The sequence below is a fragment of the Juglans microcarpa x Juglans regia genome, chromosome 6D, assembly GCF_004785595.1.
Source record: "Juglans microcarpa x Juglans regia isolate MS1-56 chromosome 6D, Jm3101_v1.0, whole genome shotgun sequence".
In the NCBI taxonomy this organism is placed as follows: domain Eukaryota; kingdom Viridiplantae; phylum Streptophyta; class Magnoliopsida; order Fagales; family Juglandaceae; genus Juglans; species Juglans microcarpa x Juglans regia.
This window is the reverse complement of record NC_054604.1, coordinates 33,462,824-33,473,247: the sequence shown is the minus strand read 5'-3', so window position 1 is coordinate 33,473,247 and position 10,424 is coordinate 33,462,824. Positions and strand designations below refer to the sequence as shown.

The window sequence follows — 10,424 nt, the reverse complement described above, 5'->3', positions numbered from 1 at the left end:
ATATTAAACGATAAAGAGCCAAGCTTTCAAACATTCAATAATAAAATATCCTAGTAATTAAAAAACGTATTGATCATTTGATCTTATAATTCGTGTTTTTCCCGCTACAAAAGCACATACATTTCTAAACCGATTTTGCAAGCCAATTGCACAAGTGGTTCGCATTTATATTTATTTATTTCGGTTTGTATTCGTAAATGATCTCAATTTATTTTAACTTATCTTATTATTATTCATTAATTTTAACTCATAAATCTCACTACTATTCACAATCTACCTCAACTCATATTTGAATCTAAACGACACGTGATATATATAGATAATATAATAAATATATTTGATTTATTAATTCAGCATATTTATTTTACATCCCAACCAATACGGGACTTAATAAGAAAATCTGTTCAATAAAATCATTTTAAAACTAATTTACACTTAACGAGAAATCAATATAACATTAAAAAAGATTAAAAATTGATACTTATCATATCTATTGACTTTTATATTTCTCTAGGAGTAAGCATGATCTCAAAGCAGAGTTATCCACTGCGTTTCCATGGATCAGATGAATCTGGACCGTAGGATTCATCCTGCTAGTCTTGACAGTTGATAGGGGATTCAGATCCTCGATCCCCACGTCTGCAGAGACGTATGACTTATGAGGAACTACACCCTAAGTTTACCAATGTAGAATGATTGTTTATTATTTGTTTTTTGAGATTAGAATGATTGTTTATTAAGGATAAGATATATAGATTACTAATTTCTTATAAAAGGTGTATAGAATCAAAGATAAATAATTGAAAAGGCCAATCTTTTTTTAATTCTATGTTCAACCGCACCCGCGCGCTTCATTGTGTTCTGATCAGAAAAAGGTCTCTCTTTTCCCGTTCCTCTGCACAAGTTTTTTTCTTTTCACTCTAACCTTTTGATTTATATTTCCTTTAGTTCAATACTATTTCGATTGGTGTAACGATTTCACGTACTTTTATTAGCTGTCTGTTTGAAAATTGATTAATCGACTCGCCTTCTTATAAATGCAAAGCCCCCATAATCCCATTTCCTCTTTGGTAAGTTTTTGTTATTGTTTTCTTTTGCAGCTAATAAAAGGTGTTCTCTTTTTTGGGGTTGCTCGATTTTGAGAAAGCTAGTTGGATTTATGCTTTTTGTTTCTTCAAAAAAGAGTCTGCACTGTATTTTCTCTATTAATTGGTTTTTGGGTAGATGCATTCTCTTCTTTTTTATATGTGATGCAGATTTTGTTATCTATTGTTTATTTCTCTGGGTGCAAACGTTTGTGGGTAAACGATGCTAACAAGATTGTTCAATTTGACAATTGGGGTTTTTTCGTAGCAATTCTATTTTTGAGGTTTTATGCAATGATACTCTATTTTTACTGAGACCTTGATCGAACGCACGTTCTTGTTGTCATTGATGTTATTCATGAATGTTTATGACTTCAAGAAACTTAAATTATTGAGTAGGCGTGGTGTAATTCTAGGTTATGGCTGACGAACTTGATGCTGTGCCGTGCATACTTTTGGGTTTGATCGATATTTCAATAATAATATGGCTCTTAAATTTCAGGGGAATAATTTAGCATTCAATGACTGAATGAATAGCGAAAATTTTACTCAATATTGATTGCAATTTCAGGAAAAATGGCAAAGAGTTACTTCAAGCAAGAGCACGATCTTGGTATGTACTGTTGTTTTTATTTTTTATTTTTGGTTATTTCTGATTGTTCAGATTTTTTATATGGCAGGAAAGGTTATGTATTAAATTTACGAATATGTGATATCTTTTTGTCTTCAGAGAAGAGGCGTGCTGAAGCTGCTAGGATTAGGGAGAAATACCCTGATAGGATTCCGGTAAGCAATAATTGTTGCCTTTTAAATGATTTTATTTTATTCTGTGTGTTTTGAAGTATGTTATCCATATTTGCATATATTACTGGTTTTTCAGTTCATGACTGGAGCAATATAAACTGGGAAGTACTTTTTAATTTGCATTTGAAGATTCTCCCTACAAATTTATGTGGGATTAATGATTGCCAGTGACTTATTAATCGTTGAAAGATAACATTTAACTAAGAGCACCTGCTTGGGGGAATACATATTTATTGAAGCTTTAGCCAGATGATGAAGCACCATCCACTTTTGCTATTCAGTTTGGGAATTAGTCGAAATGACAGTCCTGATTCCTGCCTAGACCAAACGGAAATCTGATTATGCTTATTTTGTTTTATATCTGGTGTGGAGATATTTAAGTTTCTTTTGATCATCATTGGGCACATCCTTAATATTTTTCCTGGTTTCGTTTTTCTAGCTTGTATGTTCCATAACAAAGTCCCGTTTTTTAACTTTCTCATTGAAGGCTGTTTACTGTTTCATTGCATGCAAAGTACAAATAGTCTCTGACTTTTAATTCAGCTTGTCATGTTCAAATAGAATGGAATCTAATATTCTCACAGACTTTATAGCCGAACAATGAAATAACTGAGTTTCATTTATGGAAAAGCATTATTTTTTTCGGGAAAAAAGAGGCTGATACTGGGTCTTTGCAGGAAATTACAAGTCTTTAGGTTGTGTGATAAGCTATTTTCTATCATTGTTTACACTTATGTTTAATTTCTCCTCGGAAATTGGAAAGCCTCAGCCAATGAAAAATTGATCATGGTGTTCAGTTGCAATATTTCTGTAGAGAAATTTTATAAGATATTTGGAACTGTTGCAAAGTCATACCCATGTTGAACCAGAGTATTTAGGTGGACTGTATTGGCGTTTATGTAGTGAACTGTTCTTGTTCTTCCATATCCAGGATTGTTTTGTCTCAATCAAGGGCTTGGTTTTTTTCTTTTTTCTTTTTATTTTCCTCTCAAAGATGAATTCTGCATTAATTACTGTCATGATTAAAATTGCGTGGAATCAGCATTCTACCCTTTTGGTTTCCTAAGCTTACTTTTCTGGAAACTTTCTCATTCAACTTCAAGGTTATTGTGGAGAAAGCGGAGAGAAGTGATATCCAAAGCATCAACAAGAAAAAGTAAGTAATTCCTAATCTTATTTGCTCAAAAATCCCTTGTTGCATTCCTCATTTCTTTTCCCATGTCCATGATATCGATGAAGTGTAATCTTATTTAATTCTTTTGAAGGCAGAGTCTGTACATATCTTGCTTCTGTAATATTGTTCCTTCAGTCAAACGGCTTTGTGGACGATGGTTGTAACATGTTCAACCCAAGTATGTTAACTCTTTTCATTGTGGTGGTGGTTTTCCCCCCTGTGCTCTCCTTTATAAAATCACAGGTATCTTGTTCCAGCTGATCTGACAGTGGGACAATTCGTCTATGTCATCCGCAAAAGGATTAAACTGAGTGCAGAAAAGGCAATCTTTATATTCGTGGATAATGTTCTTCCCCCAACAGGTGCACGGATTATGGTATCTCATCATATTATACAATATAATGCTTTATTTGGCCTTCTTGATTTGAGATGGCTTACTAATTTACTAAATTCTTTCTTCCTTTTGTTTTTGTTTTTTTTCTTTTTTTTGTTTGCACAGGTGCAATCATGTCTGCTATATACGAGGAGAAGAAGGATGAAGATGGGTTTCTCTATGTTACTTACAGTGGCGAAAACACATTTGGGCACTAGAGCCTACTGTAGCCATTGATCTTTTACTTGCACTTTTTTTTTTTTTTTTAAATATTTTTTCACCATATTTCATTTTCCTGTTGCCATCATCATTGCCTTATTCAATGTAATTTCGAGTATTTTGCGTACATGCAAAAACCTAGCTTCTATTTTTATTCCATCCAAAGTATATATATGTGCAGGTTGAGAAACTCTTGTTTTTAATCAGTATCATGCAGTCACTCTTGTTTTTGATGTTTTTTTTTTTTAAAGCTTGTTTTTGATATTGTGTTCTGTCATCAAGGTGCTTTGAAATGTTGAAAAGGTCTTATGGTAACCATAAAATTCTACCCATAAGTCTTGTGGGCGCGAGATTACCATCGTATTAAAAAGTTAATATCCAATAAAAAGGTTTTTATGCTAACTTGATAAATTTAAGGATCTAGAGTATGACTGCTGCTGCCCCATGACAATTGAAATAATATATTGAAAATCATTAGAAATGTCTCCAACTTAACTTTACAATGCAATTCAATTCTAAATAAATTTGTCGTCATCTTTATGATAAGTACAGATGCAGCTTTCATCATGTTCCAGAAAATCATTAGAAAGAACACCTGCTTCGAAAAGCAAAATTTTCACTGCACCAAAAATGGGTGACATGCAAAAATCAATGGATTTTTAACAGCAGCTGAAGAATGGCCTGCTTCAGACTCCACTGGGCAGTCATCCAAGATTACTTGTGCTCTAATGAGTTTGATAATGGTTCCATCTCAGGTAATCAACTGCTACTGCAGTTGACGATGAAAGGTTTCACATAGTCGATAAATTCAGAGGTCCTGATCCCTAGCTTGAGATCAATCTCCCCACCACCCAACCAGAAGAAATCAGGGTGAAGTTTTACAATTGCTTCATCCAAAATCACCTGAAACCGATTCAGTAGAATACTATATCAATCGAGTATAGATATAGTCATGAGTTGTGTAAATGCCGTACGCTCATTTTGAAAAAGAGTGGGATCCACCATTAAAAAAATATTTTTTTCACAAGAAGTGTGCAGTGCTTGCACACTCTATGACTCCAAATATCATTTCTCATATCAAAATACATGCCATCATGCTCCCTAAAGGATAGATATAACGACTGTCCTATTGAGCAAAAAAAAAAAAAAGGAAAAAGAACATCATTTCATTGATGTTTCTTCCTTTCTAATTTGTGATATTTTTGTGGCTGTGACAAATAAGAGTATTAATATCATTACCAAGAAAAGAAAAAGAAAAACAAACACAGTCTTCATTCATTCAATTTTGAGCACTATCTAGGTATGAACCACAAACATGCCTCCAAGAAATCATTAATACATTACCAAGCTAATTCCTTAAAGAACCCACTTTTAACAGATGTATCCGACTGGCAGAAAATCATTGATGCAGCCAATCAATACAATGGGCCACCAGAATACATTCCACAACTGACATATAGAATCCTAACTTTCACATACAGGGATTGAACAATGAGAGAAACGATATTGAACAGTAAACCCACCCAACAGCTGGCACATAAGGTTGGAAAGATTCAAGTCATAAACGGAGGACCTATAGGATGAAATACATATTGAATATAGAGAACGCTGCAATTTCCTACCAGAACATTTTTTACACCTGTTTGAAGACACCGGCTTCATGGCTGTCAGCAAGCCCAGGCAATTAAACCTAAAGGGCCAACGTGTTACTGCTACATCAAGCAGGAAAGGACACCCTAAGAGTGCTGTCTGGAAAACATGTGTCAAGTGCATATTATAACAAAAAGACCTTATACAAAGCTTCAAAACTTAAGCATGTTAGAAGAGCTAGTGACCAATAATTGTAGATAGAAGCTTCATCCCTATTCCCTGTTCTTTTAATCATTATATAAGAGTCATGAACATACAGTCAATTACTAGGTCAGGTAACTAGCAACGCATAAAACTTCAAGAATAATGCAGGATATGAAAAATCCAGTCAATGATAAAATATAAGCAGCAAAAAGATCAAATCAGCAACATGAACAAGAACTCACTTCAGCTCCCATATCAAGTTGGAATCTCTTTAGGATGTGAGAAATCTTACAAATGAATTGCACAAAGAGAGTGTTTTACCGGAATTTCTGTTTTCATGCCAATACATGTCACTGCATTGTGTTCATATCCAGTTAGCTCCACTGACGTCTCCTCAGGAGCAAGCCTCACTGCATAATCATAAATAAACCATTAATACCTTCTCGGACGGATTTTTTTCAAGTATTTCAGTAGGAAAATTTTAAAGAAAACAAATCATCACAAACGGACTCCATGATCTATATATAAGAGATTTATAAAATGCAACAAAAGGTAACAGTTCTAATAAGAGGAGCGTATATTCAACACTATTTGTTGGATTATGAAATACTGCAACAGTTATTAATAGAGTAAAACAAAAGTAAGAAGAAATGAATCCGTGAGTTGAAAAGTTGAGTCAAGAACATATCAAGATGATCTACGTTGGATAGGTTGCACAATGTATGCTCATTTTAGTTGTTTTTTACACCCATACATACTAATGTTTACGTTATTTTTTTTTTGGGGTATGGTAGAAAAGATCCCCTTTTTGCTTTGTTTTAGTAAGAAACAACCATATACACTGAGGCAAGTTCGCTCCATTTTGATCATTAACTAGATGAAAACTTTTTTTTTAATAAGTAGTGAATTCATTAACTAGATGAAAACTTACTGTTGAATTTCTTTTTAGCTATCTTTCCGTTGTTGAGTGAATACAGAAAGTTTTTAACAGTTTCAGCATTGAATCGAGCAGTATACTGCAACAAAGAAAATGTCCAGAATGCAATATATTTTAGGCAGGTCAGAACACAGATTGTTAATCACAGAGAGAGAGAGAGGCAAAAGCACCTGAACGACAACAACATAATATTTTGAATTGTTTCGATCGCTGCAATCAATTACATTTGACTGGGCTTGAGTGTTAACCTGATGGAATGAAATAACTTTAGACCCAAAGCAAAACAATTAATTGATCCTAACATGAATGCATGGGAAAGTGGTGAGTTAAATGCTAAACTTCAAAACTATTGCTTATTTTCAAAACACACGTAATCAATGTTCTCAACTAGTAAACACAAAGAAACGCAGAAGCCCTATTGTTTGACACAGTATAACTTGAATGATACTACGAGGCAACTAACACTAATTTCGATGGACAGCACTACATACTAAATAAGCAAGAAAACCAACCATCACAAAGTTCAATCCATGCAGTCAGAGATCCAATGTTTATCCCTATGAGTACTCTCACATATATCTAGAAGTATAAAAAAAATCTAGAAGGACCAAATAAGTTTTGAACTGTCATGTCATGGTGCATTTATCACGAGAGCATGTGCTTAAATGATTAGGTGATGCCAGGCTCTGATTTTTTCCTTCGAAATTACACGGCTTTAATCATAGCAGACAAACAAATCTCATGGCCAATGACCTGAGCTATGGCTCAGAATATTATTCCTAAAAAGTGTGTCTATGTGTGCCAACTTGAGCCACAAAACAAATTAAGCACTTTAAGTGATAATGTAGCCAAGTGAGAGAGAGAGAGGGAGAGCTTATAAACCAAACCGTTCAATCTCCAAAAGCATAACCCTGCGCCACTTCCCATTCCCAGTGGCGGAGTTAGGATTTTACTTTACTGGGTGCAAAATTTGAAACAAATATTTCATTCTCCAATAAAAGAACTCATTCAGTTATCTTGTGCAAATTTTCATATTCTAAAAGTATTGCATTATCGGACGATTTATTTTTAATTATATACAAAACATGTGTGATAATGAAACTTACAAATGATATAAATTTGCTATGCAAAATTAAGTAGTAACCAATCTTGATTGATGGTAAAATTAAAAGTTTTTTTTTCAAGAAGTCAAAAATGATTTGGTGCAATGATTTATATTTTCGATTTACATGTGTTACTTTTGTTTTGAATAATTCATTTTTTAAAATAAATGAGAATGATGGACTTATGGGTAGGATGCTTTAAGAGTTGACATCCCATTTTTTTGACATTTTGGGAATATTCTCATTAAATAAATTTTATGTATGTTATGAGAACATAAATTTTTTTAATGATTAAAATTTTTAAAGGGTTTTCCATAATTGAATCAAATTATTTTTATGGGTGTAGTTACAAAAAAAATTCTCATAATTAATCCTACAAATATTTTTGTGGGTGCAGCGGTAAAGCAGTTACATATATTTGCACCCACTGATGTGTATGTGGCTCCGCCACAGCCCACTCCCATTGAGTGCTTATAAACCAAGATATCATAGAAGACAATCTTTTTTTGATAAGTAAGACATCATAGAAGACAATCATGGTTACTTCACACGAACAAAATGATTATTATTAAGATTGTTAGGCTAAAATAAATTTTCATCCCTCCTAATTCGGCTAGAGTAATCGATTTGATCCCTAAAGTCTCAATTTGGTCCCCCGATTTTTGTACTTATTGCCAATGTAGCCCTAAATATTAGGGCAGGTTTGGGGGTGAGATGAGAATTTTGTGTTTTGTTTGAGAGTTTAAAATATTGTGTTTTAATATTATTATTGTATTGAGATTTGAAAAAGTTGAATTGTTTATTATATTTTGTATGAGAATTTGAAAAATGTGTAATGATGAGATGAGATGAGATGAAAATATTGTGTCTCATCCCATCCCGCAAACCTGCCAGGGGAATGTATTGGTTTTGCGACCATTGACCCATTTTCTGAAAAACTAATCAAGGGAACATCCTCATACATGAGTCCACCAAAATCTACGAATAAATCTTAAAATATGCAGTTCAGCTGCACAAATAGAGTCAGAGAACAACAAAAGGAGATAGAAGTCACAGGACCGAGAGAGTTACCAAGACGATGCTTTTGCAGAGATGTTGAATGGTGGGTGCGGCGAGGGCGTCTCTTCGTGATTCGAGGGGCCAATCGTAGTAATCGGAAGGGACCTTTTTGAAGGAGAAGTCGTTGACGCCGTTGGCACGGAGGATGGAGGAGAGGCGAGCTTGGGTGTCGCACACAGCGTGGGAGAAGGGAAGAGGAGCGAGGAGGGAAGATGCAGAGAGGTCATGGGATGAGAAAGAGAGCTCAAGTTTTGAGATGCGATGGAGGATCTGGGTTTGCACTCGCTCTAGCTCTTCTACCGCCTTTTCCATTGAGTTCTGCTAGCACTCCCCTCTCCCGTCTCTCCTTCTGCCTCTGGGTCAATGAGTCTCTATTTCCAATCATTTACGATGATAAAAGAGATTATGAGTAGCGAATAATTGAGGTTAACGATGTCTGTTTGCAACGTGTTAAATCTCTAATTCGATCACACATTTTAGTTCGGAGCAATCGTCCACCTACAATTTTTTTTACAACACTTCGTATAATCATGTTTTAAAATAAAAATATTTATATAAAATGATATTATTTTTATAAATTATTTCATAAAATACTCTTCATTTAAAATATATTTATATAAAAGATTGTGAAAAATATTGAAATCTCCAAATCACTCGTTAACCATACCAGAGGGTGTTGGGCCATGCAATTTTGCGACTACATAGTGACTAGTGAGCAGTTATTTAAACTATAAATACTATTTATCATCCTTACATCACAAATTAATATATAATTTATTATTTTCTATCATTTTATTTAAACGTACATATTTATATATTAATATATGTGTGTTTAAATAGAAGAGAAAAAAATACAAATTATATATTAATATGTGGTATATAAAATGATAAGCAGAATTTTTTTTATTTAAATTGTATTTGTGTTGGAGAAGCAATCCTCACTTTCTTTCTTTTTTTTTGAAGGAAATATGAAATGCCATTTGTTGGGAATAAAGGCCACCTGAGGCCTATAAAGTATAATATTAAGGATTGCTCAATCCATCAAAGTGATTATTAGTAAAATTATATATTTTTTTAATTTTTTTTAATAGTTAAGGATCTTAAAAAATACTTAAAATAAAATGATAAAAAAATAAAAAATTTGAAATGAATTATGAGTAAAAAAATGAGTAGTAATCCTATCAGTACCCATTACAGAGAGCTACAAGATATAAAAGATGTCACAAACTGATGTGTCATTGTATCACATTAGTTTAGGTTTTTTTTTTCCCCCTCCCCCTCCCCTCCCTCCGTTGCGAACCGGTGTCGCCGTCCTTAACAAATAGTCGATGTCGTTAGTCGAAGTTGGCCCCAAAAACCAGCTGACATTACCACCGTCGTTCCTATACCTCACCAATAGCAAACAACTGACATCTCTCTTGCAATCTCTCTCTCTCTCTATATTCCTTCCATTATCATTTTTCTCTCATATTCCTTCCATTTTCTCAACAATCAAATATAGAACAACCGTTATTTTCCTTTCATCTCCTCAACAATCAAATAGAGAAATACTCGGAGGTAGAGGGTTGTTGGCGACTCAATAGGATTGGGATGCGGGGGAATTGGCAAATGTCTCTCTGTCTGGGGGGCACTGTGAAAGGAAAGTGGGGGAAGGGGTATGAGCAAAGTTTTAAATTTCGTACCGTACCGGCCGGTACGGCCGAAATTTTTCGTTTCGGCCGTCCGGCCGGTACAGGTACTATACCTGTTCCGTACCGGCCAAAATACCGGCCGTACCGGCCGGTACCGGTCATACCGGCCTCTATTTCGGCCTGTACCGGCCTATATTTCGGCCGATACCGGCCGATATTTCGGCCTGTGTGTTTTTTTTTTTTTT

At 34.4% G+C, this 10,424-nt stretch overlaps 2 protein-coding genes across 3 annotated transcripts; one reads left to right on the top strand and one right to left on the bottom strand.

The window, feature by feature from the left end:
* The first annotated feature begins 741 nt into the window (after positions 1-741).
* Positions 742-3,845, top strand: LOC121234880 (autophagy-related protein 8f-like). 2 transcript variants are annotated; one of them, XM_041131013.1, is made up of 6 exons: positions 742-875; positions 1,657-1,698; positions 1,816-1,871; positions 2,993-3,045; positions 3,307-3,425; positions 3,563-3,845. In XM_041131013.1, the coding sequence occupies exons 2-6, from the start codon at positions 1,662-1,664 to the stop codon at positions 3,652-3,654; spliced, it is 357 nt and encodes a 118-aa protein (XP_040986947.1). In that variant the 5' UTR covers positions 742-875; positions 1,657-1,661; the 3' UTR covers positions 3,655-3,845. The 2 variants fall into 2 exon arrangements, with proteins under 2 accessions (XP_040986947.1, XP_040986948.1); XM_041131014.1 differs by lacking the exon at positions 742-875 and adding an exon at positions 920-1,070.
* A 245-nt stretch (positions 3,846-4,090) lies between these two features.
* Positions 4,091-8,947, bottom strand: LOC121234879. The gene is made up of 5 exons (XM_041131012.1): positions 8,561-8,947; positions 6,557-6,634; positions 6,381-6,465; positions 5,771-5,859; positions 4,091-4,558 (listed from the first exon to the last, which is right to left on the bottom strand). Exons 1-5 carry the CDS (start codon positions 8,858-8,860, stop codon positions 4,415-4,417), a joined length of 696 nt encoding a protein of 231 aa, XP_040986946.1. The 5' UTR covers positions 8,861-8,947; the 3' UTR covers positions 4,091-4,414.
* Positions 8,948-10,424: the final 1,477 nt, after the last annotated feature.

Excerpts from the sequence above, each read along its gene's own strand:
- LOC121234880 (XM_041131013.1), top strand. The coding sequence starts at position 1,662 with ATGGCAAAGAGTTACTTCAAGCAAGAGCACGATCTTG. Across the intron at positions 1,699-1,815 it reads CAAGCAAGAGCACGATCTTG|AGAAGAGGCGTGCTGAAGCT; the intron begins GTATGTACTGTT and ends TTTTGTCTTCAG. Across the intron at positions 1,872-2,992 it reads AATACCCTGATAGGATTCCG|GTTATTGTGGAGAAAGCGGA; the intron begins GTAAGCAATAAT and ends TTCAACTTCAAG.
- LOC121234879 (XM_041131012.1), bottom strand. The coding sequence starts at position 8,860 with ATGGAAAAGGCGGTAGAAGAGCTAGAGCGAGTGCAAACCCAGATCCTC. Across the intron at positions 5,860-6,380 it reads AGCTAAAAAGAAATTCAACA|TGAGGCTTGCTCCTGAGGAG; the intron begins GTAAGTTTTCAT and ends ATGATTATGCAG. Across the intron at positions 4,559-5,770 it reads GCATGAAAACAGAAATTCCG|GTGATTTTGGATGAAGCAAT; the intron begins GTAAAACACTCT and ends AATCGGTTTCAG.